General features: G+C 34.1%; 1 protein-coding gene across 2 annotated transcripts in view; it reads left to right on the top strand.

Moving 5' to 3' along the window:
• The window catches only part of LOC135213536 (solute carrier family 2, facilitated glucose transporter member 4-like), a 34,000-nt gene extending 9,230 nt beyond the window's left edge, over positions 1 to 24,770 (top strand). The window contains exons 2-11 of one of the 2 annotated variants that reach the window (XM_064247464.1): positions 6,155 to 6,262; positions 7,079 to 7,239; positions 9,946 to 10,070; positions 17,268 to 17,408; positions 17,651 to 17,788; positions 18,176 to 18,372; positions 18,612 to 18,736; positions 20,124 to 20,314; positions 22,763 to 22,934; positions 24,476 to 24,769. In XM_064247464.1, coding sequence (XP_064103534.1) covers positions 6,155 to 6,262; positions 7,079 to 7,239; positions 9,946 to 10,070; positions 17,268 to 17,408; positions 17,651 to 17,788; positions 18,176 to 18,372; positions 18,612 to 18,736; positions 20,124 to 20,314; positions 22,763 to 22,934; positions 24,476 to 24,572 — 1,455 coding nt within the window. In that variant the 3' untranslated portion in view covers positions 24,573 to 24,769. Of the gene's footprint in view, positions 1 to 6,154; positions 6,263 to 7,078; positions 7,240 to 9,945; positions 10,071 to 17,267; positions 17,409 to 17,650; positions 17,789 to 18,175; positions 18,373 to 18,611; positions 18,737 to 20,123; positions 20,315 to 22,762; positions 22,935 to 24,475 lie in introns of both variants that reach the window. The other variant, XM_064247465.1, reaches the window with a different exon arrangement.
• Positions 24,771 to 26,358: the final 1,588 nt, after the last annotated feature.

Raw genomic sequence — 26,358 nt, 5'->3', positions numbered from 1 at the left:
ACTTTATAATACGTGGTTACTCTGCTCCCAAGGAATGAGTACATGCGAAATTATAAATATGCACGAGTATACGCTTGATATTTTTTTTTTCCTTTAGAAAATATAAAAACCGTCTTGATTACAATCTGCTTCTCTAATCTACATCATGTCGGTCTTCTGTCAAGCATTTACGCGAAGAAAAGTCATGCCTCGATATTTTTTTTTTATTTTACTTTTATCTTTCTTCTTTTTTTTCTAACCTCAAAACGACGCATAACTTTTTATGAGCGTAATGATCGATAACCGCAGAACTCATAAGCAACAAATTATTAGTTTTTTTTTTTTTCACAAAATAAATTCCTATGAGAAAAATGCGAGAGTATTTTCAACAGAAATGTAACTAGAATGACAATATAAATATAAAAATGGTCTAGCATACGGTTTTAAGATTTGTTCGTCGAGATATCACACTTTTATTTTACAGCGCGCCTGATTTGGAAACATGGCATATTCGTGTTTATTTAATGAATGTAGTTGAGTTAAATATAGAATTTAGGCCAAAGGGCAAGCACTGGGACCTATGAGGTCATTCAACGCTGAAATGGAAATTAACAGTTAAAGGTTTGAAAGGTGTAACAGGAGGAAAACCTCAAAGCAGTTGCACTATGAGTCAAGTGTCAGGAGAGGGTGGAAAGTAAGACGAAGAAAGATAATATGAAAGGAGGTACAGTAAAAGGAACGAAAGTGGTTGCAGCTATGAGCCGAAGGCACGCTGCAAAGAACCTTAAGTAATGCCTACAGTGTACCGCATGAGGTACACTGGCGGCACTACTCCCCTACGAGGAGTTAGTGAATGGAGAGTACCAGTGATAAACCGTTAAAACAGGGATAAACCTAACGTGATAAACTATTGGAGATTTCTCCGAGTACTGTAATGCATTTAATATTGTTCATCATGGTGCTATATGATAGTTTACTTTGTGATGGTTGGATGTATGTGTAATTGTAATACAGGTCATGACTATATATATAATTTTAATTATGACTTTGCAATTAGGAACTCTTCTTACTGACAGGGTCACAAAATCGAAATATAATGCAAAAATTTAATATAAATACCACATCGTGATTTATGAAGATATGGATTAACACTACTTGGTTATAGATTTTCTCTATTCATCTTATATATACATATATATATATATATAACACTAATAGTATATATATATAGTATTATTATATATATAATTATATAATATAAAAAAAAAAAATAAAGAGGAGACGAGAGAGAGAGAGAGAGAGATGAGAGAGACGTGAAGATGAGAGAGGAGGGAGAGAGAGAAGAGAGATAGATTTTTTGAGTAATGGAGTCTGTCGTTTCCGTCTACATTACGAGACTTGTTTCAATTTCCCTATCTAAGGAGAAACCCTTGCACTCTGTGTGTGTGTGTGTGTGTGTGTTTACTTACCTTCATAAGCATTTTTCATCAAAAAGAATTCAAGATGGCAACCCAAGTACAACTTGGCCCTGTAGTGAAAAATAAAAAATCTGGTTAGTTTTGTACTGTATAAGCTGTCCTTTTTAGTTAATAAAAATCGACCAATCAAGGCATTTCTCAAATCACTGCAACCAAAATTACGTAAACGCAAACTCGTTCACTCGGATACGCCTTTATCAGTAATATCGTATTTTATATCAGTCATGACAACAAGACACTATCTACTGATAAGTCCTTTCACGTATCTGCATCTCTTATGCAAGACTACTTCACCATATAATCTTTGCTTTCCACTGTATTCATGGTTGCATCACATTATTGAGGAAATGGTATCATCAATCATCACCACTATCATTACCAATAACTACTATATGAGCATGATGTCTACTGCCTCATTCTCCTTTGAATGATTTGCTAATTCGTCTCATGTTTCATTAACTCCAAAATCAAACTTATGTGGCGAGTTATATACTGGTAATGCCGACACCTAAAAACCTAATTTCATTAGTCAAAGTAAGTATAAATGTGAATTTTCGTACGAAAGTTTCCCTTCACATTATAAAATAGAACATAGCAAAAAAACTGTACACTGGGAATATTTGTATGCATACAATAATATACACATTCACTTTTTTTTTTATTCTCCCTGATAATAATGAACTCCCAGGTATAAGAAAGGATGGGCTTAATATAGCCAGGAGGCTTGACAGTTTAGTATGCGAGATAAAGACGCAATTTGGTCTGCAGTGTTTGTAATAGGGTTTCATGAGCTGTTTATGAACAAATTGTAGCTTAATGAAACTGGATAATGTTGTGGTTTCTATTTTGTAGTCATCCTTTGATAACAATGTTATATATATATATAATATATATATATTATATATATATATATATATATATATATATATATATATATATAGAATGTGCATAAAAATACATAAAAGACGGTTGATGAGGTCTACTGATCAAGTAGACGAAAGCTCCCGTCTTTTATGTCTTTTTAATACACATTTTACACAAGTGTGGACTTTTATTACTTCAAGATATTCCAGTCACGTTATGGTGATTTTTTTTTAGATTATATATATATATATATATATATATATATATATATATATATATATTTATATATATATATATATATATATATATATATATATATATATATATATTATATATATATATAATATATATGGACAGAGAGAGAGAGAGAGAGAGAGAGAGAGAGAGACAATGGACGTTCAACAAACAAGCAAACCCTACAATTATCTCGGCTTGGCCTGTTGGTTATCACGAAACAAGTCAGATTTCTGAGAATTTTTTTCGAAACTGCAGCGCAACTGACACAAGTAGGTGTTCAGAGAGACATGTGGTAGATGGGATAATTTTCCAGACACAAACGCATTAATTAAGAACTCCGTTTCAAGGAAGATGCATTGCACAATACAGCACCGAATTATTTCTGACATCTTGTTCTTGTTTGTTAATTGGAAAATTTTCATGTGACATGAAACTTTGTTCTATTACAATAAGTTTTAGGATTGAATAGTACACTAAAAGCTTCCCAATACTGTAGGCGAAGGAATTACAGAAGCACGCATGATAAACTGTCGATAAAAGCAAATTATATAATAAGTCTCGGCAACGGTCGATGACATGTTTCTGACAAGCCCGAATCTCTCAGTCACTGCAGGAACGTTGAGAGAGAGAGAGAGAGAGAGAGAGAGAGAGAGAGAGAGATGGAGGAGAGATGAGAGAGAGAGAGAGAGAGAGAGAGAGAGAGAGAGAGAGAGAGAGAGAAGCATGATGACGAAGACGATGTCACGAAAGACGATGTCACGAAAGACGATTTATGACGGTACTAAAAAAATGTGGTGAACAGTATCACAAAAGGGGTTTGTACTTGCTATATTAACATACTGCAACCGCAACAGCATATAAAGAAGGTCTGCTTCTGTGACACAAGAAATCGCTTGACAGACAAACGAGTTAAGAATCATAATACGACCTTTTCTCGAACTAGTGAACTAGTTTCTTCTCGTTTAGTTAGGATTACCTCTACTGAACCTCAGTACAACCTCAGTTTAACGCAACACCAAAAATTCAATGTCAAGAGGCGGGATTTCTGAATTAATTAAGGCACTGACAAGAAAATGGTAAAACACAATGACGGGCTTCAAAAAAATAGGATGACAGGCGACAGAATGTTAAGGGATTAATTCTGGGTTTATTGACAAGATTTAAAAAATTATGCGACGTCATTTTACGAATGAGTACTACTGTTGCCTAGGAGTAAAATCCAAGCGTTCTAACTTTGATACAACACCGTCCACATGATGACAAGCAGCGATGAATGAGTTGCAGGAACACGAACTGGAAGATATTTAATGTTTTTCCAAGCGATCTTGTTTTTATGAGGAAACGTGTTGTTAGGGAAAAAACGAACGTTCACAAGATCCAATAAAGAGACGAAAGGTCGACGGAAAGGAAAACTGACATCATTTTCACGAGTATATAGAGGAAAAAGTTCAGCTTATTCGGGACACGCGGTGCAAGATTTTCCCCACACACAAGTTGTAAACATTATATTCTTCATGAAGTGATCTTAGTAATCATTACTCATACTTAGTACTACTCATACTGACAACAATGATCAAATAAAAAGGACGCAAATTAACCACACTGATATATTCAGTTATAATTGAAACAATATAACTGAACAAAAACAGCTCCTAAATTCAGTACACCAAAAAAGTTAAAATGTGCTAAAATCTACGGTCAAATACTTTTGTTTCACCCACAGAAATTAAAATCACTATATTTTATTAGAAATCATTTTTCTGTAGTGTCGGACATGTATATTGTTTATTTTCATACATTTTCATTCTAATAAATAAATCCTAAATGTCCTATTCTAAAATTCCTGTATCTTTTTCAGACCTTTTTAGGCTCTTCCATAGACCTTTCCTACAAGTGTAGGTAACAAATAAGTCATGTAATGCCTATATAGCACTTCACTAATTTTAGGGATGAGGTCAAGGAAGGGTTTATGACATCCGAACAAAATTTTGGGATATAATCCGGGCATCGAGAAAGAATTCATGAAATACAGGCTGTCAAGCAAAAGCACTGGGGCACTTTCGGAAAAATAAAGGGCGTCGTTTGACACTGAAACACGGAATTTCTCATACTTCCTTCTTGGTGATTTGGAATGGAATGGAATATAAAATTTAGGCCAATAGCCAAGCGCTGGGACCTATGAAATTCAGCGATGACAGGGAAATGGAGAGTAAAAAGGTTTTGTTTGTTTGTTCGTACGGTGTTTTTACTTTGCTTGGAACCAGTGGTTATTCAGCAACGGGTAAAAAGGTTTTAAAGACGTACCTAGAAGTAAGACAGAAGAGAATATGAACGTAAGTACAGTAAAAAGATTAAAAGTTGTTACAGCTAGGGGACGAAGGAATGCTGTACCTACAGAATATTAGGTAATACATACAATGTACAGCGTGAGGTCCATTGACTTCACTGAGCCCCCATTGTTAAAGGAAGTGTGTTAATCTAACATAAATTGTGACTGAGGTCAAACAAGGGTATCAGTGATTAATAAAAGCAGCAGGATGCACGAACATGTTCACGTCTCACAGCATATATATATATTTTTTTATTTTAGCACACTGTCTGGAATTAATTACATGTTACAAGATATTTCACACTTATCTCCGACCGTTTAAGAACTAATTTTTATATCTATGAGAGAGAGAGAGAGAGAGAGAGAGAGAGAGAGAGAGAGAGAGAGAGAGAGAGAGAGAGAGAGAATTTTTCTTTGTCTTGAAGAATTGTTTCGAAAATACGAAAATATTCTCGTTTCCAAACTATTCTCTAATCTCATATATATAATATATATATATATATATATATATATTATATTATATATATATATATATATGTATATATAATATATATATATGTATATATTATGTATATATATATATGTATATATATATATATATATATATATATATATACTATCCATATCATCTATATATATATATATATATATAACAGAGATTAGAGAATAGTTTGGAAACGAGAATATTTTCGAAACAACAATTCTTCAAGACAAAGAAAAATTCTCTCTCTCTCTCATAGATATAAACCAGGATCCATACAAACATTAGTTCTTAAACGGTCGGAGATGAGTGTAAAATATCTTGTAACATGTAATTAATTCCAGACAGTGCTAAAATAAAATATATGCTGTGAGAGACATGAATATGTTCGTGCATCATGCTGCTTTTATTTATTGATCACCGATACCCTTGTTTGACCTCAGTCAGAATTTATGTTAGATTAACACACTTCCTTTAACAATGGAGGTTCAGTCAAGACAGCGGACCTCACGCCGTGCATTGTAGGTATTACTTTAAGATTCTGTAGGTACATTAGACATATTAACTCTCTCTCTATAATTATATAATATGATATTATAAATATATATTAATAAATATAAAATATATATATATAGAGAGAGAGAGGAGAGAAGATGAGAGATAGAGAAGAGATTATGAGATGGAAGGATACTGGAGAGTGAGAGAGAGAGAGAGAGAGAGAGTGTGTTAATATGTCTAATGTACATTTAATCATTTTTCCTTTTTTTTCTCTCTCTTCAACCCAAGGAAAAGGAGCATGTGGCAATATGGGTGATCATAGCGGTCATAGCCACAGTACTAGGATCTGGCATTCCGTCCGGCTACTGCTTAGGAGTCATCAATACACCGCAAGAGGTTAGCAATTTATTTTAATCTTCAGTTGTCTAGTTTGCTTATTTATAAGTCCCCTTTAATTTCTATGGCATTAAGAATCATGCGTTTTTATTTTTGTCCCTCTATGTTCCGCAGACACTTTTTGAGAAAGAAATCTTGAATTATTATTTTTCCTTTTTTTATCCATTTGGAATGTAGAGTTTTGAAATCATCCCTTGTAAGCTTGAATGTTATTATTATCTTTTTACGGCAATTTTTTCCAAAGAAGTATCCTCAGTAGCACGTTTTCAAAATGAGTCACCGGTCGTTATTTTATCTCACTAAAAAAAAATCCTTTACAATTTTTACCCCAATAAGAACTCTTCGTTGAAAGTTTTGCCTCAATTAGAATCTTTTAATTTATAGTTACTCAAACAATTCTCATTATGATTATGCCTTCTTTTTTCAATAAAACTTCTCATTTCTGAACTTTTGTTTCAATAAGAAGAATCTGAGGTAATTTTTTAAAGTATGAAATGTCTGTTTAAAATCTACCCTGATAAAAATCTTCACCTCTTTCCATAGTTATACTGTAGTAATTAAACTTCGTAGCTGTAACCTTTGTTCAAACAGGAATCCTATTTATTTTCTTCAGTCAATACTTTGCCCCATATTTTCAACGTTAATTTGCCCTGATTATTACAACAGCTATAAGTTTACTCAGACATCACAAAATTTCTAAAATGTAAAATACAAAAAACTAGCCTGATTGTTTTTTTTTTCTAATTTAACCTTCAAAACTGCCAAACTTTCCTCTAATTCAGAGAAAACCGAGACCGTAATGAGTTTGCTTTGCAGATCATCCGAGCGTGGGTGAAGGCAACAGTACTGGCTCACTCAGACCACGTATTGACCCAGAGCGAGGAACTGTACCTGTGGGCCGTCATCGTGTCAACTTTCGTCGTTGGGGCAGTTATGGGCTGTCCTTTAGGAGGGTTCTTGGCTCACAAAGCTGGGCGGTCAGTGACCTCTTAATTCTTATATAATAACATATAATATATATATATATATATATTTATATATTATATAGTATATATATATATATATGTGTGTGTGTGTGTGTGTGTGTGTATATATATACATATATAAAAATGTGTATATGTAATATATATAATATATATATATATATATATATATATATATATATATATCTGTGTGTTTTTTTATGGAGAGAAATTACGAAGGCTGTGACAGGAAACACTTAAAACAAAAGTAACGACAGGGTTTATTAAAATGCCCTAAAATGGTATTCAATTATGCAAAGTGAACACGATTTTTTTATTAAGATTAATCACGAGTAACTGGAAATAGGCCCTTTTTCATGTAACTACATTGTCGAAGGATTTAATACTGGTAGGCCACGAAGTTCGCGCGCCCCGCTGTACCTCGGAGGGAGCTGTATATAATTTCTTAAGTAGGAAGCCAAGATCCCAATATCACTCCTAACAAAAATCCGACAGGTGGATCTACTGTGACAAGTGAAGCTAACAAAATCATACAACACATTTAGAATATGGTAACAAGTGAATGACAATTAGCATATTGAATTTGTGGGTCGTTATTAAATCATCAATTCATCAGAAACCTAGTAAAAATTAAGATTTCACAACAAACAAGATTTTCTTGTTGGTTCATTATAAATAAACAAATAGAATTGGTTAGAGAAAAGGTACAACTGAAATGTCAAAAAATTTTTCCTCACAAATCTCTTCCCCTCCTTCCCGCCTTAATGACAGCCCTTGTAATGGATTGAAGATACTGCGTTATGTTCCAAAGATACATCCCAATCAAATGTAATCCAGTCCTATATCAGTCGCATATAACAACAATCTTTTCCTACTCAGTCAAGAATGGAAAAAGATCCTGGAAGTCGTGTATGCAATATGGAAGTCTAGCTTACGGTTACCAAATGATAGAACAGAGCACTAACAAGGAAATGGCGACAAGAGGCAACTAAAATGATTACCCTGAACCATTCGTGAAGTCAAGAAATTGTAACACTACCTTCCTAATTAGTCTACTTCCGTGAACTGGCGTCACAACTCTCACGGTTACCGACACCCGAAGTACGTAAATTTTGGCCGAAACGTTCTCACAGCACGCACACTTAATCCATGTATACTGGTAATTACTCAAGCTTAGAGGATTGAACAGAGGGAGTTGGCGTAATTTGACAGCTATAGATACAATTATCCAGAAATACATAATTTGACAGCTATAGATAAAATGATCCAGAAAGGCGTATTTGAAAGCTATAGATAAAATTATCCAGACAGGCGTAATTTGACAGCTATAGATAAAATGATCCAGAAAGACGTAATTTGAAAGTTATAGATACAATGATCCAGAAAGACGTAATTTGAAAGCTATAGATAAAATGATCCAGAAAGGCGTAATTTGACAGCTATAGATAAAATGATCCAGAAAGACGTAATTTGACAGCTATAGATAAAATGATCCAGAAAGACGTAATTTAAAGCTATAGATAAAATGATCCAGAAAGGCATAATTTGACAGCTATAGATCAAATGATCCAGAAAATAAATCAGATGAGGTACGACATGTAAGTAAAACTGGAATAAAACCCACAACTGCAACAAGAATAGTTGAGAGGGATTAGAGAGCAAGATAGAAGTAGGTAAGGATTAGGGATGGGAGTAGACAATAAGATAGAAGGATTAGAATTGGATGTAAAGTCAAAAGGTAAGTTTACGGGCTGCTCTATGAGCAAGAGCCCGTGCTGGCATAAGGGCAACTCAATCATAAACAACAACAAGGCTAAGTAGTGGGGGCAGCTGAAGGGACCGGGTGAGGCACACCGACGGCATTGCCCACCTAATGAGAGTTATTCTAGATAACAAGGTATAATAAACCGGATAAATTACAACCGGACATAACATTATGATATACGAGTTCATTATAAGATATAAAAACCGTCTAGGAATGCCAATGTTTTTAATTTCATATCGTGACAGTACAAAGTAATTTTTTTTTTGTATGGTGTTTTTACGTTGCATGGAAACAACGGTTATTCAGCAACGGGACCAACGGCTTTACGTGACTTCCGAACCACGTCGAGAGTGAACTTCTATCACCAGAAATACACATCTCTCACTCCTCATTGGAAATGGCCGAGAATCGAACTCGCGACCACCGAGGTGGGACGCCAACACCATACTAACCACGCCACAGGCTTTTTTTTTTTTTTTTTTTAACAAGTTCTCAGACTGCATAAGAGCGTATGAATTTCGTTCTTTCACATCTCGGGATGGGGAGGGGTTCTCTAATTTACTACCTAAGGCCACGACTTGAGTTTTTACAGTATTACAGAAATAATCAATTTATGTTAATTTGTTACGAAACAAAATTAAAAGACAATATCACTATACGAGAGGCATATTTCATGACAAATATATTACATATAAATCACAACTATCCAATACTAAGTGCAGTTGGATGTTCAAAACAATTTTCATATTTGCGTAACTATGATACCATTAATGTGGTGCTTAAAAAAATCAAATTTAGACTGATTATACGACTCACATTGAAAGTTTTAATTTGAAATTCCTCAAATTGAAGAGCTTCAATTATGCACATTTTAATTGTCTATGAATGTATTCTACGGCATCCGCGTATTCTAACACTTTTATTTCTTAGCACAGGCGCTTGGGGCTCTTCATTAATCACATTCTGTTCTTGCTGGCTGCTTCCCTGTGCGCTTCCTGCAAAGAAGCCGATTCCATTTACATGTTAATATTTGGCCGCTTCATTTCTGGAATTTGTGCAGGTAAGCTAACCCATCATTAATAAGATTCTTTTTTTAATTTAAGCTAACCCATATTTTATATGATTTATTTTATTTTGGTATCTTAAGTTGCGCAAGGGTAACGTGTAGATTTTTTTTTCTGTTACTTATTTGCCATAGGTATCTTTCAATACTTACATAGACAATTGCACCATATGCTTCGTGTGTCTTTATTTACGACGCCATAATTTGATATCCGGGAGCTCTCTGGGCTTTGGAGGTCCCCAAAGTTCAAGCAGGGCGAGATAGGTAACCGCAGAAATATCAAAGGGTTATCTCCTAGGAAAAGGTATCCACTTTAAAGGTTTACGGAATGTGTTGATATATTTATTCCAAGCTTTAGATTTCTTCAACAATTATAATGAAGCAGCGTGACTGGCAATACATTATCAGTTTTTCTCTACGTGCATCCAAACATTTTTCTTTTTTTCCGTTCATGTGATATTTTGAAGGTGACAGACACGTGCTCATGCACGTACATACACACACATACATAAATATATATATATATATATATATATATATATATATATATATATATATATATATATATATACATATCCTTCTGTAGTTTCGTGCACAAGACCACAGCTGATGGTCGAAAGCTTTAATTTGCAGTACAAGAAATATATATTGTATAAAACGAGAAAAGGATTTTACATCATTGTGGATTGTATCCCCATTTACTTAGAGGTTCGACATAGTATCTAGCCTGCTGAACATATATATATATATATAATATATATATATATATATATATATATATATATATATATATTATATATACTTACATATATAATATACATATATATACATATATACTATATAATATATATATATATATACATATATATACACTACATATATATATACATATATATATACATATAATATATATATACACTATATATATATATATATACATATAATATATCTATATATCATAGATATATATATATATATATATATATATATATTATATATATATATATCATATAACATATATATATATATATTATATATATTTATATATATATATATATATATATATATATATATATATATGCTATATATATATATATATATATATATATATATATATATATATATATATATATATATATAATTATATCATATATTCTTCCTCTTGGTATGTGGAACTCATGTGGACAGGGTAGTAACCCTTGATAAAAGGGATAAAATTTGCCCAGGAATATCCGGAATTCATGGTCCAGGTCACAGAACAATTGTAATAACTGTTACAGATGAATACTTGCATACCTATTCGAGGTCCCTGCCCATAAAGATCAGAAAAATTTCTGTACAGATGACTAAACCTCGCAGAGATGAAGCTATTGATTTGGACCATGGCTCACAAATAAAATGACCCTGCAAATTAAAGCCATATGGCAAGTCGGGCACTTCCAGCTGTTTATAGCTTCTCTCACTTCTGGAGCAGTGTTACCAGACAATCGCATCATTCTGGATCCATACTCGGTCGGTCGGTATAGTGGAACGGAGTATGGGAACAGTGTTTGCCCGTCGTGCAGTGCCCGCTAGTGTGGACAGGGCTTTAGGATAATATGAACTGCCAACCAACTGAGAGATGGTCATCATGGTTTTAGCAACATAATATCCTCAAGCATGGCAAGCGATTTTCTGGCTCACAAATAAACAAAAAGAGCCACACAGGAACTAAAACCTGAAAGATAGCCGTCGCAGTTGTTGGCATGCCCTGATCATCTTCCTGTCCACCACTAACACACAAATATGGCCATCCACTCATCATAATACATTACATAAACAATTCCCATTATCAGCATACCATATCAGAATACCTGTACAGTGGAGCAAAGTGTTTAACTTTCATATTTCTTGTGATTGTAAATCTATATATTTATAAGTAAAACTACTGTGCCGTACCCTTCCATAAACATGAACACTGAACAATTATTTAGTATTCTTTGTCCCACAGAAAATCGAATATTACTGAATTATTAAAATATTAAAAATACCCTTAGTAAAATCAAATTTCATGACCTGTTAGACAAATAATCAACGCTGATTAGTTCACCCCATCAACTGAAGTCAATAACGTATTCACAATCTATTCAACACGGCGTGATCCACGGGACAAGATGAGACAGAGACTCCAGACTGATACAAGACATAATTAGAACCATTTTGTTAATCCCTATCTCCTGAGTAGACATCAGAAGATTCAGCTAGAGTATCTATTTCATCATGCACTCCTACAACAAATGAAATTTTAAGATGGACTTCAAGGGACAGATCTCCTTTACTTTTTTGCAAGAGTTTCATTTCTATGCTCCAAATCTTCAGCTATACACTTTTATGGTACTCTTCAAGTCATGGTCTATTACCTAGTCATACCAGAGGGAAAAAGAAAACATCAAGGTGAAGGTATAAGCCACTCCATCCTTTCTTTTGCTTCATTTGTTCTGAATACTGAACCTCTATCATAATGAGTGATAAATTCTGACACCCCAAAGTCCTCTTAACCAATTTGGCATTTCTCCAAGGTCATTTTAACCACAAAAGTCACTTAAATTTCTTCCACTTCTCAATTTCTGTGAGTAAGGCAAATCTGCCAATATATAACTCTGGCAATGAAATTATCGCTTGGTAAAATAACATTCATCTTCACCTCATTACAACCACTTCAAATAATGCTGCACAGGTGAAGACAGATAGCAAAGAAGCCTGGCAGCAGTGCTATTGAATTGATTCAATGACATACTGACATCTTTCTGGGTCTTGTCCTCTGAGTATTTCAATAATTTAATCAATCCTATGACTGCTTCTCCTGTACTCAACCTCAATAGTTCATTTTGATCTAATAGCTCCATAATCTTTTGTGTAGTCAACACACAACATGATTACCAGGTAAGCAAGTTGAAGACTTTGAATGAGAACTTTCTTTCGTTAATGACTTTTATTAGTATGTAGACTCATTCCTTAGTAATAATAACAATAATAATAATAATAATAATACTTTAAACTTTTCTTAGAAAACTATTTTTTCTGTGCATCAGCACATTCAGTTGTTGCATTTTCGTGACATTTCTAATTTGAATTACCAAGAACTTTGAGTTGTTGTTACATAAAAAAAGCATCCGGGAATAATTTCCACCTTTTCACTGCCCTTTTACTGTGTTGAAGAAGTCTTAAACTGATAATCTTTGATGGGGAAAACCAGATTCAATTTTGCCGTCATAATGAAACTGTCTTCCTGTATCACAACAAGCACATTCTGTACAGGAAAATCCTGTTAATGACTACAAAGCTAAGATTATACCTTCACAAGACTTGCAAGGTGTATCTTTGTCTAAATTGGATCCACACAGACAACATAATTACACAAATGTTTCACCTCACTCTACCTCTTACAGTATTCAAGATCTTCCACGATTTTTACATGCCAAGGAACAACACAAAACAGAGCTTTCTAATAACATCCAAGACTATGTAAAATCTTCAAAACGTACAAACAGTTTCCTCCTTGTTAATGTAAAGTAAGTCATTCTTGATCTGCGTTACCATCATTACAAGAAACATAAACATAAACTAGGTTTTCATTTACTGTCACAAGAACATATAATCTATTATGAACAAACATAAAATACTGGCCATTTTCATAGATAAACAAACCATAGACTTTGATTTTGTATAAATCTGGTATTCTTGTTATGTCCAACAAGTCTAAAATAATCTAGATCATGTTGCATGTGAAAAATATTAACAAATTGACACTTAATGACTGTTGCTAACTGAAACGGAGTGCTTCCACAGTTATGTTTTGACATTTTAGCTTGATCAAAACTGGAACATCCAAAGCACTATTTGGTTGTTTTGCTACCATACTAAACTGTTAAACAGTTTGTGGTTCCTCTTGTCACTACAATTCATCACATGAATTGTAAGACTTCACAGCACTGCTTTAGTACTCACCAAAAGCCAAAAAATGTGAGACAATGGTGAATGTTAATGTTACCACAAGAAATGAATTTTAATTATTTTTAGAGGTACGTACTACTTATTTTTGGAGGTAATTACTTAACATGTAATGACCCACTTTGTGCTATACCACTTTTTTGCCTGCCTATCCAGAAATAAGTTACAAATACATTTAATACCAAAGAAAACGAAAGCCTGGAAGTTTAAAAATAGTTTGGGTCAGAGCAGTTTCCAGTACATCTCATGCTCATTTCTCATCAGTGAAACCGACATGTTTTGTTCCAGATATACTAGGTTCTAAAGCCTTAGTGTCCAGTTGTAAATCATTATTTTTTCTATGTATTGGGTTTTAATGCTGATGAAATGCCAGTTATTATAATAATATTCATCAAAGTTGCCCATCATCTTTTTTTTGCTCGAGTGTACATTTTCAGACCCAGGAGTTTATAACTTTGGTAAGTAAGAAGAGCTGTTCATTAGATAAGAACATTAAATGGTTTTAAAGTTGCATGATATTAATTCTGTGTCAGGAGCCCCTTCGGCCAGTGACTCAGATTAACCCACTTCATATTCTATGCAGGTTACGGTTTACCGGATATGTATGTGACAGCCAACGAGGGACATATCTGTGCCAAGAAATTATGAAAAAAAAAATACTTTATAATTCATGAGTCATGTATCTTTGTTGTGAGAAGACTTGTGCATTCTTACAATTACTGGTGTCAGGACTTTGTCTAACCTGGCATTAACAGGTAATGTAAGTACAGGTATAGTATTTGCATGGGTACTCTCATCCATGTTGTAGTGCTTTCATTTTATATTTCACTAAATTCACACTGTGCCATAACTAAATCACTGGAGTATATCTCCAAAATTTATTTTCAGATATGACAACAAAGTCTATTGGTTATGACCCAGACAGCACGTTTTGCCTTGTAATATATTATGTATATCCAATAAATAATTATAACCAGAGTAGTAGCAAAGCTAAGGGGCTTTACATGATTAACTTGAACTATAATGCAGGCAAATCAATAAGGACATGGTCATATCTGACAGAAAATACAAGAAACGTGGTTCTGGAATGGCCTAGTTTTAGAATTCCTATTATGAATGGACCTCAAAGGAGCAATATTTTGTGGGAAGTATGCAGATGATTGATACCAACATTAATGCCTTAAAAAATATAATGTTGAATGATGCTGCTTATGAGGAGTTGTTTAAAATGAATGAGTTACGTGTTCATTACACAGCTCATACCCACTTATCTATCAATAGCTACGTTAAATGCCTCAATCATCAAAATTAAGAAGTCCTAAGAGGCTATATTTTCTCAACAATTATTTCACCACTAGTGACTATTGTCTATGCAGGTGTACTTTCCAATTACATATATAAGAAATTTGGGTTGTCATTTTTTTTAACTGTATACTACTATAAAATTCACAAGGATATCTACTCTTCTCTGTTTATGAGTATGGATATTTCTCTAAAACCTATTTCTCCACCCATGTAAGGAATACAGAACCAGTTGCTTATCCAAGTCTTTTAGCCTCCAAAAACTGCTGTACCTCTCAATAGTGAGGAAGACCAGCCAGCACACTTCTGGCACTAATGAAGAACAACAAAACTAATTACATCAACACCATGAAAACATACAGTTCAAATGCCTACATATATCCTCACCCTTTGCTGACCAATTTTCATTTTCAAATTTATGTTATGCTGAACACATAACACAAACACCATAGAACATACAATATATTGGACTTGAATTAAATTTTAGCTCTATAAGTCAGTAAAAGTGCAGCAAGCCATTTCAATTTTAGGGCAATGCTTGATAATGGCACGTTTGTAGGGGTTTCCACATTCACCCACCTACCACCAATTAGTTACCTTCTTACCAAGTTTTAATTATCAATTCTAGCACTGACAAACGTATACCTACATAAAAGGAGAGATCATTTTGAGGTAGGGTTAAGTCAAACCTTACCATTCAACTAGAGAACTATGATTCTAATGGTACATTTTTATCCATCACCTTTTAATAGTGCATATACCGTGTTAAATTTACACTAAAATTCACGTAGGTTCCATCCAAAATGTTAATTTACTGTAAACCAGCAAATCTCTTATAAAAGACCTATAAAAAACCACAGCACATCAAAATAAGTGTACTAACAGTTCAGTTAATGCAATATACATTCAACACTTCATTATGACCCAAAAACACTCATGTCAATAAGTTTTTACATCATGAAGTCCAGCTGATGAACCACATAAGGTAAATAAAGGAACAAGTGAGACCAGAGCGGCTTCATTTCAGGATGAGGCATAATTAGCATGATGTTTTTCCACAACTGACTGACTATGCATTATTTGACAACACAATAACCAGGAAGAATTACACAAATCTATTTCCAGTAATTTTGTAATGGAAGTAATCTTTTAACGGAAAATTTATAACCTAACTCTCTTTCCTAACGGCAAATGTGAACCATGATAATGAGCCTTGCAAGAAAATATAAACCATAATGAATTTCATCCACAATTCCCAGTGCAGCTAAAACTTTACTCACTGCTATTAAATTTTATATGCAAGGCATCTTCCTCTCTCAAAAGACACTCAAACTACTTATTATTATCTCTTTACTTTCAACCCATTTTACTTTGGATCTGATAGAAGCTTAGATTTCTATTGTTAGGATTCAAAATACTGATGGTCACAGCGTACCGAATACAATTTATGATAATAGAATCCCCAAATTATTCCAGCAATAATATACATTTTGTACTTGTCCATCTCACATTGCTAACAACTTATTAAGTGACTTTTTAACCCAGTGTTCATCTTCATAATAAAAACTGTATGTCAATCTATGCATACAATTTCTGATACTTGCAGATTCTATGGTGTTCAGTTACTTTGAAGGTGGAAAGATAGGAAAATGTTTTCTTTCAGGCATATATTCCCCCAAAAAATAGTGTTTTTATTTCACTAAGAAGAAAGTCCATGTTATATGCAATTGATGTGTTCCATACCAGTCATCAGTCTGTGTGCTTCCTGATGGTCCATTCACCAAACCTTCACAGTTCTTAACGTTTGTCACTCTTGCTGCACTCATAAATCCTAAGTGTATCCTATATACTGCAATAAGATAACTACATGTCAAGCAAAAAACAGACATTTTATTTTGGCAGGTCTATCTTCCAGTCTGATGCCGATGTACCTATCAGAAGTAGCACCAGCAGCATTGAGAGGAGTAATGGCAGTCTTACTCCCCTCTGCGATGTGTTTAGGACTTTTGTTATCCCAAATTTTGGGACTGGAATATATCATGGGTGAATAAAATTGACTGTATTTCCTATTTTGTAAAACATACAAACATTATTTGTACTTTAAAATACAAGCTATGGTTCACTGAACTTTATAATACAGCCGAAAGGTAACAAAAACAATTTACAATTGAGACAATGAGCAATTTTCTTTAATCCATTTTGAGTAAAACTAGTTAAGACCATATAAATGAATAACACGTATTTTTCAAGCAATATTCTTTAATTAACTTTATTTATCCCCTCAGGTACAAGAGAGTGTTGGCCATATTTAGTTGGAGGCTTTGGGGTGCCAGTTCTGGTGGCCCTACTTTTACAACCTCTTCTTCCAATTTCACCAGCTTACTGCTTTATAGTTTTAGAGGATGAAGGCAGAGGAAGAAAAGGTCAGTGACATTATTACTAATAAGAAATATTAGTTCAAGTTAATAAGCAACATAAGAACAACCTAACATCACATATTGCAGCTCTTTAATTCTTCTACTACAAAAATGGAATAAAATCAAAACAAAGTTGCTTGACTGATAAGAGAAATTATAAATAATCTATGACATATCATCATACAAGTTATCATAAGTCTTGAAAGAACCACTAGTGAAAAATATGTACATAATTTAATGTAAATATTATTGAAGACCTTGACTACCAAATCTGCAAACTAGTGTGTTACCCCTTTTGTGTAGCTTTCTGTACACAAGTAGAAATAATCTTCGCAAAATAATTAATTATATTAACTAGAAAAATTTCTAAACTATAAGCTCATGTTAACACAGCCCTCCATCGGCTCCGAGGTGGTCCCTCCAAGAGCACCGAGGCAGAGGAATTGGCACTGCGATCCCTCATGATCAAGAACCAGTTCAAAGAAGATGGTTTAGGTCTTGCGTGCATGGTCAAGAATGAGAAGTACAGACTACCTATGCTCATAGTTATGATCTTCAACATGGGACAGCAGTTCTCAGGGATTAATGCTGTAAGTAATTGCCAGACACCAAAGGGAAATGAAGCTGTTAATCATCCACACAAAGAACATAGCATATAAACAACTACATCCAAAAGATAAGTGTTTGGCACTTATCTGGAAGAGTTGCATTTTGACCGAGTTATTGTGAAAAGTGTTAATTGGCTTTGGTGTAATTAATTAAAAATTTTGGTTTGAATGAGCCGTTACCACAATGTTTTACTTATAATGACTTATGTTTCTCTAATTAGGTATTCTACTATTCAACACTGATCTTCAGAAGTGCAGGCTTAAGCATTGAGGAGAGTCAAGGGGCGTCCATCGGTGCAGCTGCTGTAAACTGGATAGTCTCCATCATAGCTATACCACTCATAAGGTATACAGTACTTTACTACTCATACTATTTTACAATATACTGTACAAAATTGAAGTTACTTGGTTCCAGTTCTCAACAACCCCAAGGGTACTCAGGTGAATGTCTACCAGGTTTCCCCATCATACCACCAAAAACCCCAAATTGTAGCAGTAGCTGACAAAGATTCAGAGCCACTGATTTTCTTTGCCCTGGGGGAAGCGCTCACTCTTGACACCCATTCAGAATGCTAAGACACTATCACCATTTTAACCATTCCTCAAACATGGGTGGCTCCATAGAAAACCAACACACAGGTTGCTACCACATATACTTCAACTACTGATTCGAAAATGAACACTTTGTGTAGTAAATCTTCCAACAATAGCAGCTTCAAGAACCTACATTGAAGGCTCATCAGCAATACATACACAGAATCTCTCTACACAAACTGTGCCCTTCATCCCTATTGTACCCAAACTATTGTGCTTCCTGGATGGTGAGACCCCTTTTCACTACTACTACTACTCAATACTTTCCAAATGATTATATATTCATATTAAATAGATGATAGATAGATAGAGATAGGTAGATAATATATATATATAATTATATATATATTCACATACAGGCAGTTCCCAGTTAATGACAGGGGTTTGGTTATTGGGCAAGCTCCTGTAACCAAAAATCGTAGGCCGGCATTGTTTGAACCATTATAACATTGTTATATTTCATCTTCAAAGAAACGTAAGAGCATATTTGGAATCCTCATGAAAAGTTCTACAACTAATACTAAAGAAGTTAGCATAGCCAATTATTCAGATCAAAGCAGCACCTGGCTAAAAACCATCCCCTAATATCATCGTTATTTTTCATCACAGAAGAAAAGTAAGAGCATATCTGAAATCCCTGTGAAAAGTTTCAAATGAATAATCCTTCTCTCTCTCTCTCTCTCTTTGTATAATAATAAAGAAGTTAGCATGGCCAGATATCCTGATCAAAACGGTACCCAGCTAAAAAATCTACATATATGTAGTCTGACTTTGGTTCAATTTGGTCCAGTACTTTCGCTGTAAATAGCAAACACACATATACATACATACATACATAGTCTGATCGTCAGCATTATATATACAGTGAACAATTCGCACACTCCGGATTTGCAGACTCATGTATGTATGTTGGTCTCTGGGAATCCTGACAACTTCAAAGTTACCAAATGAGTTATTAAGAACTTATGAATTGCAACTCCTGTTTATGTTTATGTTTGTTTTGTGTTTCTACTGGCACCCAGACAATTACATCACCTAAAATTACCAACTCTTAAATGTGTACCATATCACATTACATAATATCAATAATCATTGTAAAAAAATTGGAGATATGTAACTCATTTGCCATTCTCTTTCAGATACACAAGGAGAAGAGTTTTACTCATATATTCTGCTGCCCTTTGTGTCATTGCTCAAGGCATTCTAATGACGTCCCTGGCACTCATCCCAACAATATCGTTTGCCTCTTATGTATCTATAGTTGCTCTCCTGTCATTTGTGCTGGTTTATAATCTTGGTATAGGTCCAGTTCCATTCATGATTGCTACAGGTAAGATATGATAGTTCTCCTAGGAATATTATTTATACTATATGAGTGAATCTATTCATTTCACCCACTACCATTGCAAATATAACAATGAAATATGTACATAATTTAACATTCTGGCATAAACCCCCCAAGAAGGGGACTTCTTAGAAGAACAAGACCAAAGTATGCCACATTGATTTTTAATTATTAAATTGCGGAAGGAGATCTGTATAGAAAACCTCCACAATGTTAGCCTCTTCATATACCCATGCAGAACATCAAACCTGTAAATATATTGCACACATCACTATCCTGCACAAAATCTCACACTTCCTGGATGTTAAGGCGCCCTTCTTATGCTACACTGTGCCTCTCATATTCTTATGCTTTCTTTTTCCAAAATTTTCACTTGGCCAAACCGATCACCTATGCTAAGCATTTTACTATTCTGCTAACTCCACATATCAAACCTCTTCAATTCTTCTTGTCCCATATATTATGCAATCAATAACCATTTTAACGTTTCTCATTCACACTCATTAATTATAATTTACTTCCTTAAAAGAAAGTAGACTCAATGTATTCATGTCTTCCCTGCTGGCTCCCAAAGACACTTCATGTAACTGCCCTATCTGTTGCTCACACATACACACACGCTGCTAACGTCTTTGCTTCACCCATTCTGAAACTAACCTCTTCTCTCAACTTACCATCCATGCTATATCCACTCAACAGCTTCCATTCTTTAACTTTCCATATTAACATTACAATACTGTTCTATATTCCTGGTACCCTTGACCCTCATAACATTTTCACAACTTTCCATCTCGAAACATTTTTCAAGCTCTAAGAGATATATATTTATCTCAGACTCACTTTTATACACCAAAGCAGTCATTCTTCCATTTACTTGCCTTGTACTTTATACCCGACACCCTTTGGGTGATCGCGCGAGGGTAGTAACCTCAGCACACCATACTAGCTTTTTTCTCTGGTATATATAGAATCTATTTATATTTAGAAAAGTGAGCTACAGGAACTTTTCACCGGGTAACACAGGTCTTCCCCCAGAAATAGATTTTTCCTTCGTCAAAATCCCTTTTCTAATCTATGCATCCTTGACATCGTTATCAATGCCTCTATTAACCCTACAATAAGCTTTACCTAGGTCTCAGTAACCCATGGGCAGCTTTCTCAACATACACGTACTTTCAAACTTCTAGATGTAACTGTTTTAAAATATATACCTGAACCACACACCCAATTCCTGATAAAAACCAAAAATGTTCTTCCCCTATTAAGTCTTCTATCAAGTTTAACTGTCAAAATAAAAATCTGTACCATACATTTTCATTACCATACCCATCCAGTTTCGTCATGATCATTTTTAGTCTCCTCTTTCACTTTTACCCTTCTACATAGGAACAATTATTCCTTCAGAAACTTTTCCTCAACTAGACGCATCTTACAATGAATAAGTCAGGCACTCATTTACACCTTCATCACCAAACTGCTTAATCTCAATTGTGATCCCATGAACTCCAGGTGCCTTTCTCCATTCTTCAACCTCCTTATGCCTTCATCTGTTACTTCAACAATCATTCTCAAATTTATACTCAACATTTCTACTCTTGCCTCATTCTGGTTTGCCTTTCTTCTATCCTCTGCAATAAAGGATATTCATTCCACCTCCCAAGAATTCCAATTACTTCTATCAGCATCTCTCCACTTGCTTGTCAACCTTTTCCCCTGCGTCCTTAGTCTCTCTATAGTTCTTACTGTAGTAATCCATCTTATTTTCTTGCCTTCATTTTCTGTCAATATTCTGACTACCATATAAACCCTCCAGTATACCTGTACAAATAATCTTGGAAACTTAAATTCCTCATCTCAAGTCTTTCTATTTCTATTTCCTCTTTCAACTCTCTTACACCAAAAACACTTCCTGCAATACCCCATATTTTTAAATTTTCTTCATATGTCCCAATCTCATTTCCTTATCAAATTCACTTGTATCAATTATCACATTCAAAGTCACAATTTCGCTCCTTCCTCTTTAACTTGCTTCCATCTATCTTACCTTTGGTTCAACCAAATAACTTATGACAAAATGCCAAACTGAATTTCCAAGATTATTATTTTAGATCTATATACAGAGGAACTGCTAGACTTACTCAGAAATACCTATATCTAACTGCTTTTTCTCTAGAAAACTTATGATTTATATAAGTTAAAGAGGAGACAAAATGGAAAAGTAAACTATGTGCAGTATCACGGTGGAACACTATCATTGCCAGATCATGCATTCTTCAAAAAGTACTCATACTGATCAATGAAATCAGTTACTAATTTTTCCAGTGGCTATGAGTATTCCACATTCATAGTTCACCCCCGTGATGTTTCCTTAACGGAACAACAGCAATGATTTTCACTAATCTAAAGGATATGCTTCATCTACTTCTTTTTCAGAATTGTTCTCTGTGGGACCTCGGTCAGTTGGCATTTCCATAGGCAGCACAAGCAACTGGCTTAGTAATCTTATTGTGGGCCTTACCTTCCCACTTGTACAGGACCTGATTGGAGAATATTCATTCATTTGCTTCATGGTTTCAAACAGTTTACTGTGGATATTCACCTACAAGTATGTAAACTAAGGTTCTAGGACAATTGCCTATTGGATAATTGCGTCCCGGATCCCGGACTATTGCTTACTGGGGGATTACGTACCCCGACATTTGCGTACCTGTATTTTTGCATAATTTTAAATATACATTTATCCATATTGAATATTGATTGAATATATATACGTTACAAACATTTTTTATGCATGTTTCATACCTTAAAATATTGAAGTTTTACTTTATATTTGCTAACAGTAATTCTGTTTACACCTTTGTCCAGGCTGAATACCAAAGGACATAAATATATAGTCATCAATATTCTACTATTTTATGCGCATGTTTTGTACATTTTAAAAACTTATATATTTCATTGTACGCTTCTTCAAAACATATAAACAATTTCGTTATGTTTCTTCTAAAAATCTAAAAATATTAAACTTAGAGTTACATTTCTTCTAAAAATCTAAAAAGATTAAGATATAATTTTTAAAGATTTAAAGTCACTTTTAATTATATATATATCTAAAAGGTATGCACATTATAAGCTTACCTGTCGTAGGAATGACAATTTGTTTTCAGGATTATACTGATAAATCAAAGACTTGAGGCGTATAATGTCCTTTTTATTTCTTGGCTGAACGGGAACTCCTCTTACATAGTCTGTTTTCTTTTTCTTTGCCATAGCTTCTTTTTTGAAGCATCAATTAATTTCCAGATGGAAAGATGATGACATGTTATAGTAGTATTTTAAATAGCATTATGCCACCCTTCTAAATTGGTATTGGGCCTTGGCAAGTTGTTAACTGTTCGGTCATGAACATTCCATGATACAATGGAGAACGTTGGTTGAATCCTATGTCCACTCCAACTCCTTGCCTGGCCTATGTATGTCACTTCAAAATAAGCGAGGAATTCTGGCATTAAGTCAGCATCGTCACTTAATTCTAAGAAGCCGTCTATCACATCTGTTACTGGCAAAAATGCTAGTGCAGAGGAACATCTTATCTTTATACTAAACTCCTGTTCTTCGCAATAACACTGTCTTAACCCAAGGGAGCATATCTTCTTAAATATTTATTTTGACAAATGGAAAAGACAGAAGGCAACTGTTGCATAAGGAAAGATTTGTGCAATATTCTTTCCTGACCTTAGTTCAAAATCCGTTAGTAACAATGTGGGATTGAGTTGAGAGCGAAGCTGCAATAAATTACGTACTATCTATCTCGTAACAATTCACCCTCAACTACTAACAATCATTACTTCTATGAAATTAGTAGTTCTTTAGTTTTTTCGTTAATTGATTTTATGCTAACAATAATTGTGATTTAAATTCTATAGGTTCATAAATGTCCGAGTACGCAAAAGTCCTGATACACAATTGCCTGGCAGACATTAGTCCGGGATGCAACAGTCCAGTATGCAATTGTCCTACCACAGTATATCAAGAATCTTTTTAATAATCTCATTGGGTATAACTTAAAAAAAAAAACATAATTCTGTGCACAAGATATCAGGTTTACTACCTTTAGGAACTAATTTTATTGTCTTCTCTTAATTCTAGGTTTCTGCCTGAAACTCTTGGGAAAGAAGACTTGACAACATCTCGTAGTCCTAGTTCACTGGAAAACTCCAGCATTGACGCACCAACTGAGGTCTAATCAAAGTTCACAATAAATCTAAATCTTCCGTATATTTTAAGATTTGTTGCCAACTTGTTTAGTGAGATGCAAATGATAAAAACTTCATACAATTCAAATACAAGAAACAATCACAAAACATGTAATGGGAAGCTAAGTACAATAATTAAAATGGCATGTACTCATCACTCATATTTAGTACAGAGTACAGCATATATAAATATATATATATATATATATATATAATATATTATATATATATAATATATATATTATATAATATTAATACTATATATTATACAGAATGTAACTTATCTTCTATATTTAATATACTGTATGGTATATATAAACTTACCCTATAATATATAATAATTATATAAAATTAGATAGGTAACTTTTACATAACTATTATTAAAACTTGAGTGTTTCTGTATGGATATTATGATTCAGTGACTGAAAGTGTGGAATGATTACATTTTCTTATAAAATAAAAAAATATTTAAGTCATATGTATTATTTACAGATAGTACCTTTTTGTTACCATTCACTCGAATACCAAGCCTTTTTCAAGTTATGAATATACCAAATGAACACGCACCCCTCAAATGGGAATATTCCTCAATGCTAGATGAAAAGTCATTGAATATTCATAACAGGGTTATTAATTGGAGTTAGCAGGTGAGAATGGGAAACCCCTACTCACCTGCCATAAAACAGCATATTTTCCCTCAACAATATGAAGTACGTGGGGTGATTGTGGTGAGATTATGACAATGGGCTCCACTTTATATACTTAGGAGAGTACAAATTACTTTGAAAATTTGGTACTTCTTCCTACAGAAATACAAAACATTGCCTTTTTTGAAGGAGAATCAACTTCTAGATGGAAGGATTGTCTCTCAACTGACTGCCAAGTTTAAATTTCCACCCCAGACATGCCATATCACACAATTGTGACCAGGGATTCAATGACTCCTACAGCCTCCTATAGAGTTTGGCATAAAGAAGCACGATCTGGGAAGTGACAACACAAAGTTTTCTGCTATGTAATAAATAACTAATGCTTTCCAATGAAACTTCGTAAACTCTTTTATGCTTGAGCACCCTGACGTTTTCTGACTTCAATCATTTTCCACAGGTCCCTTCGGTTTACCAAAGTGTTGAGATCACTAGCAGTGAAATCTTTTGTAAGAAATATGGACATGAAAAATTACTACTCATAAACATAAAGTACAGTACACTCCTTCACTGATAGATACTGTAATCTCCTCCAATAAACAAATTAATTAACACCAATTACTGAGACTGGGTTGGGATTGAGGAAATGTGCACTTTCTAGCTGTGCCTCAGCAATTTCCAACCCTATTAAACCATGTCAAAGAATCATAATCTGGAGTCAACAGAAGAAGAGCTTAAGATGGACTCTAGTTATTCAAGCAAAGATGCATAGTATGTAGGCTTAGAGCTTTTAAATGTGGCTGCTCCAAGATTATACATTAAGCTCCCACACAATATTGGAAAGGCTGAAAATATCAAATCATTCAAGAAAAAATCTAAGATTTCTTTTTCCAATTGCTATGACAGTGTAGATTTGACCATTATTAGGGAGTATGCAATATAACAGAAACAATCTCAGAAAGTGTGCATTATTATTTACTTGATAAACTGAGTTTGCAGGTCTCATGGAGCACCTTTGGTTGAATGGGACACAAAGGAGAGAAAAAAAAACAATAACAGAAGGGTAATGCATATGCTATGAGCAATACTATTGGGAAAACAAATAGTAAGCTGTGGTTGGCCTCCTATC

This window comes from Macrobrachium nipponense, chromosome 43 (assembly GCF_015104395.2).
Source record: "Macrobrachium nipponense isolate FS-2020 chromosome 43, ASM1510439v2, whole genome shotgun sequence".
Taxonomy (NCBI): domain Eukaryota; kingdom Metazoa; phylum Arthropoda; class Malacostraca; order Decapoda; family Palaemonidae; genus Macrobrachium; species Macrobrachium nipponense.
Note: the sequence above shows the minus strand (reverse complement) of the source record. Positions and strands in the feature narration are given on the sequence as shown.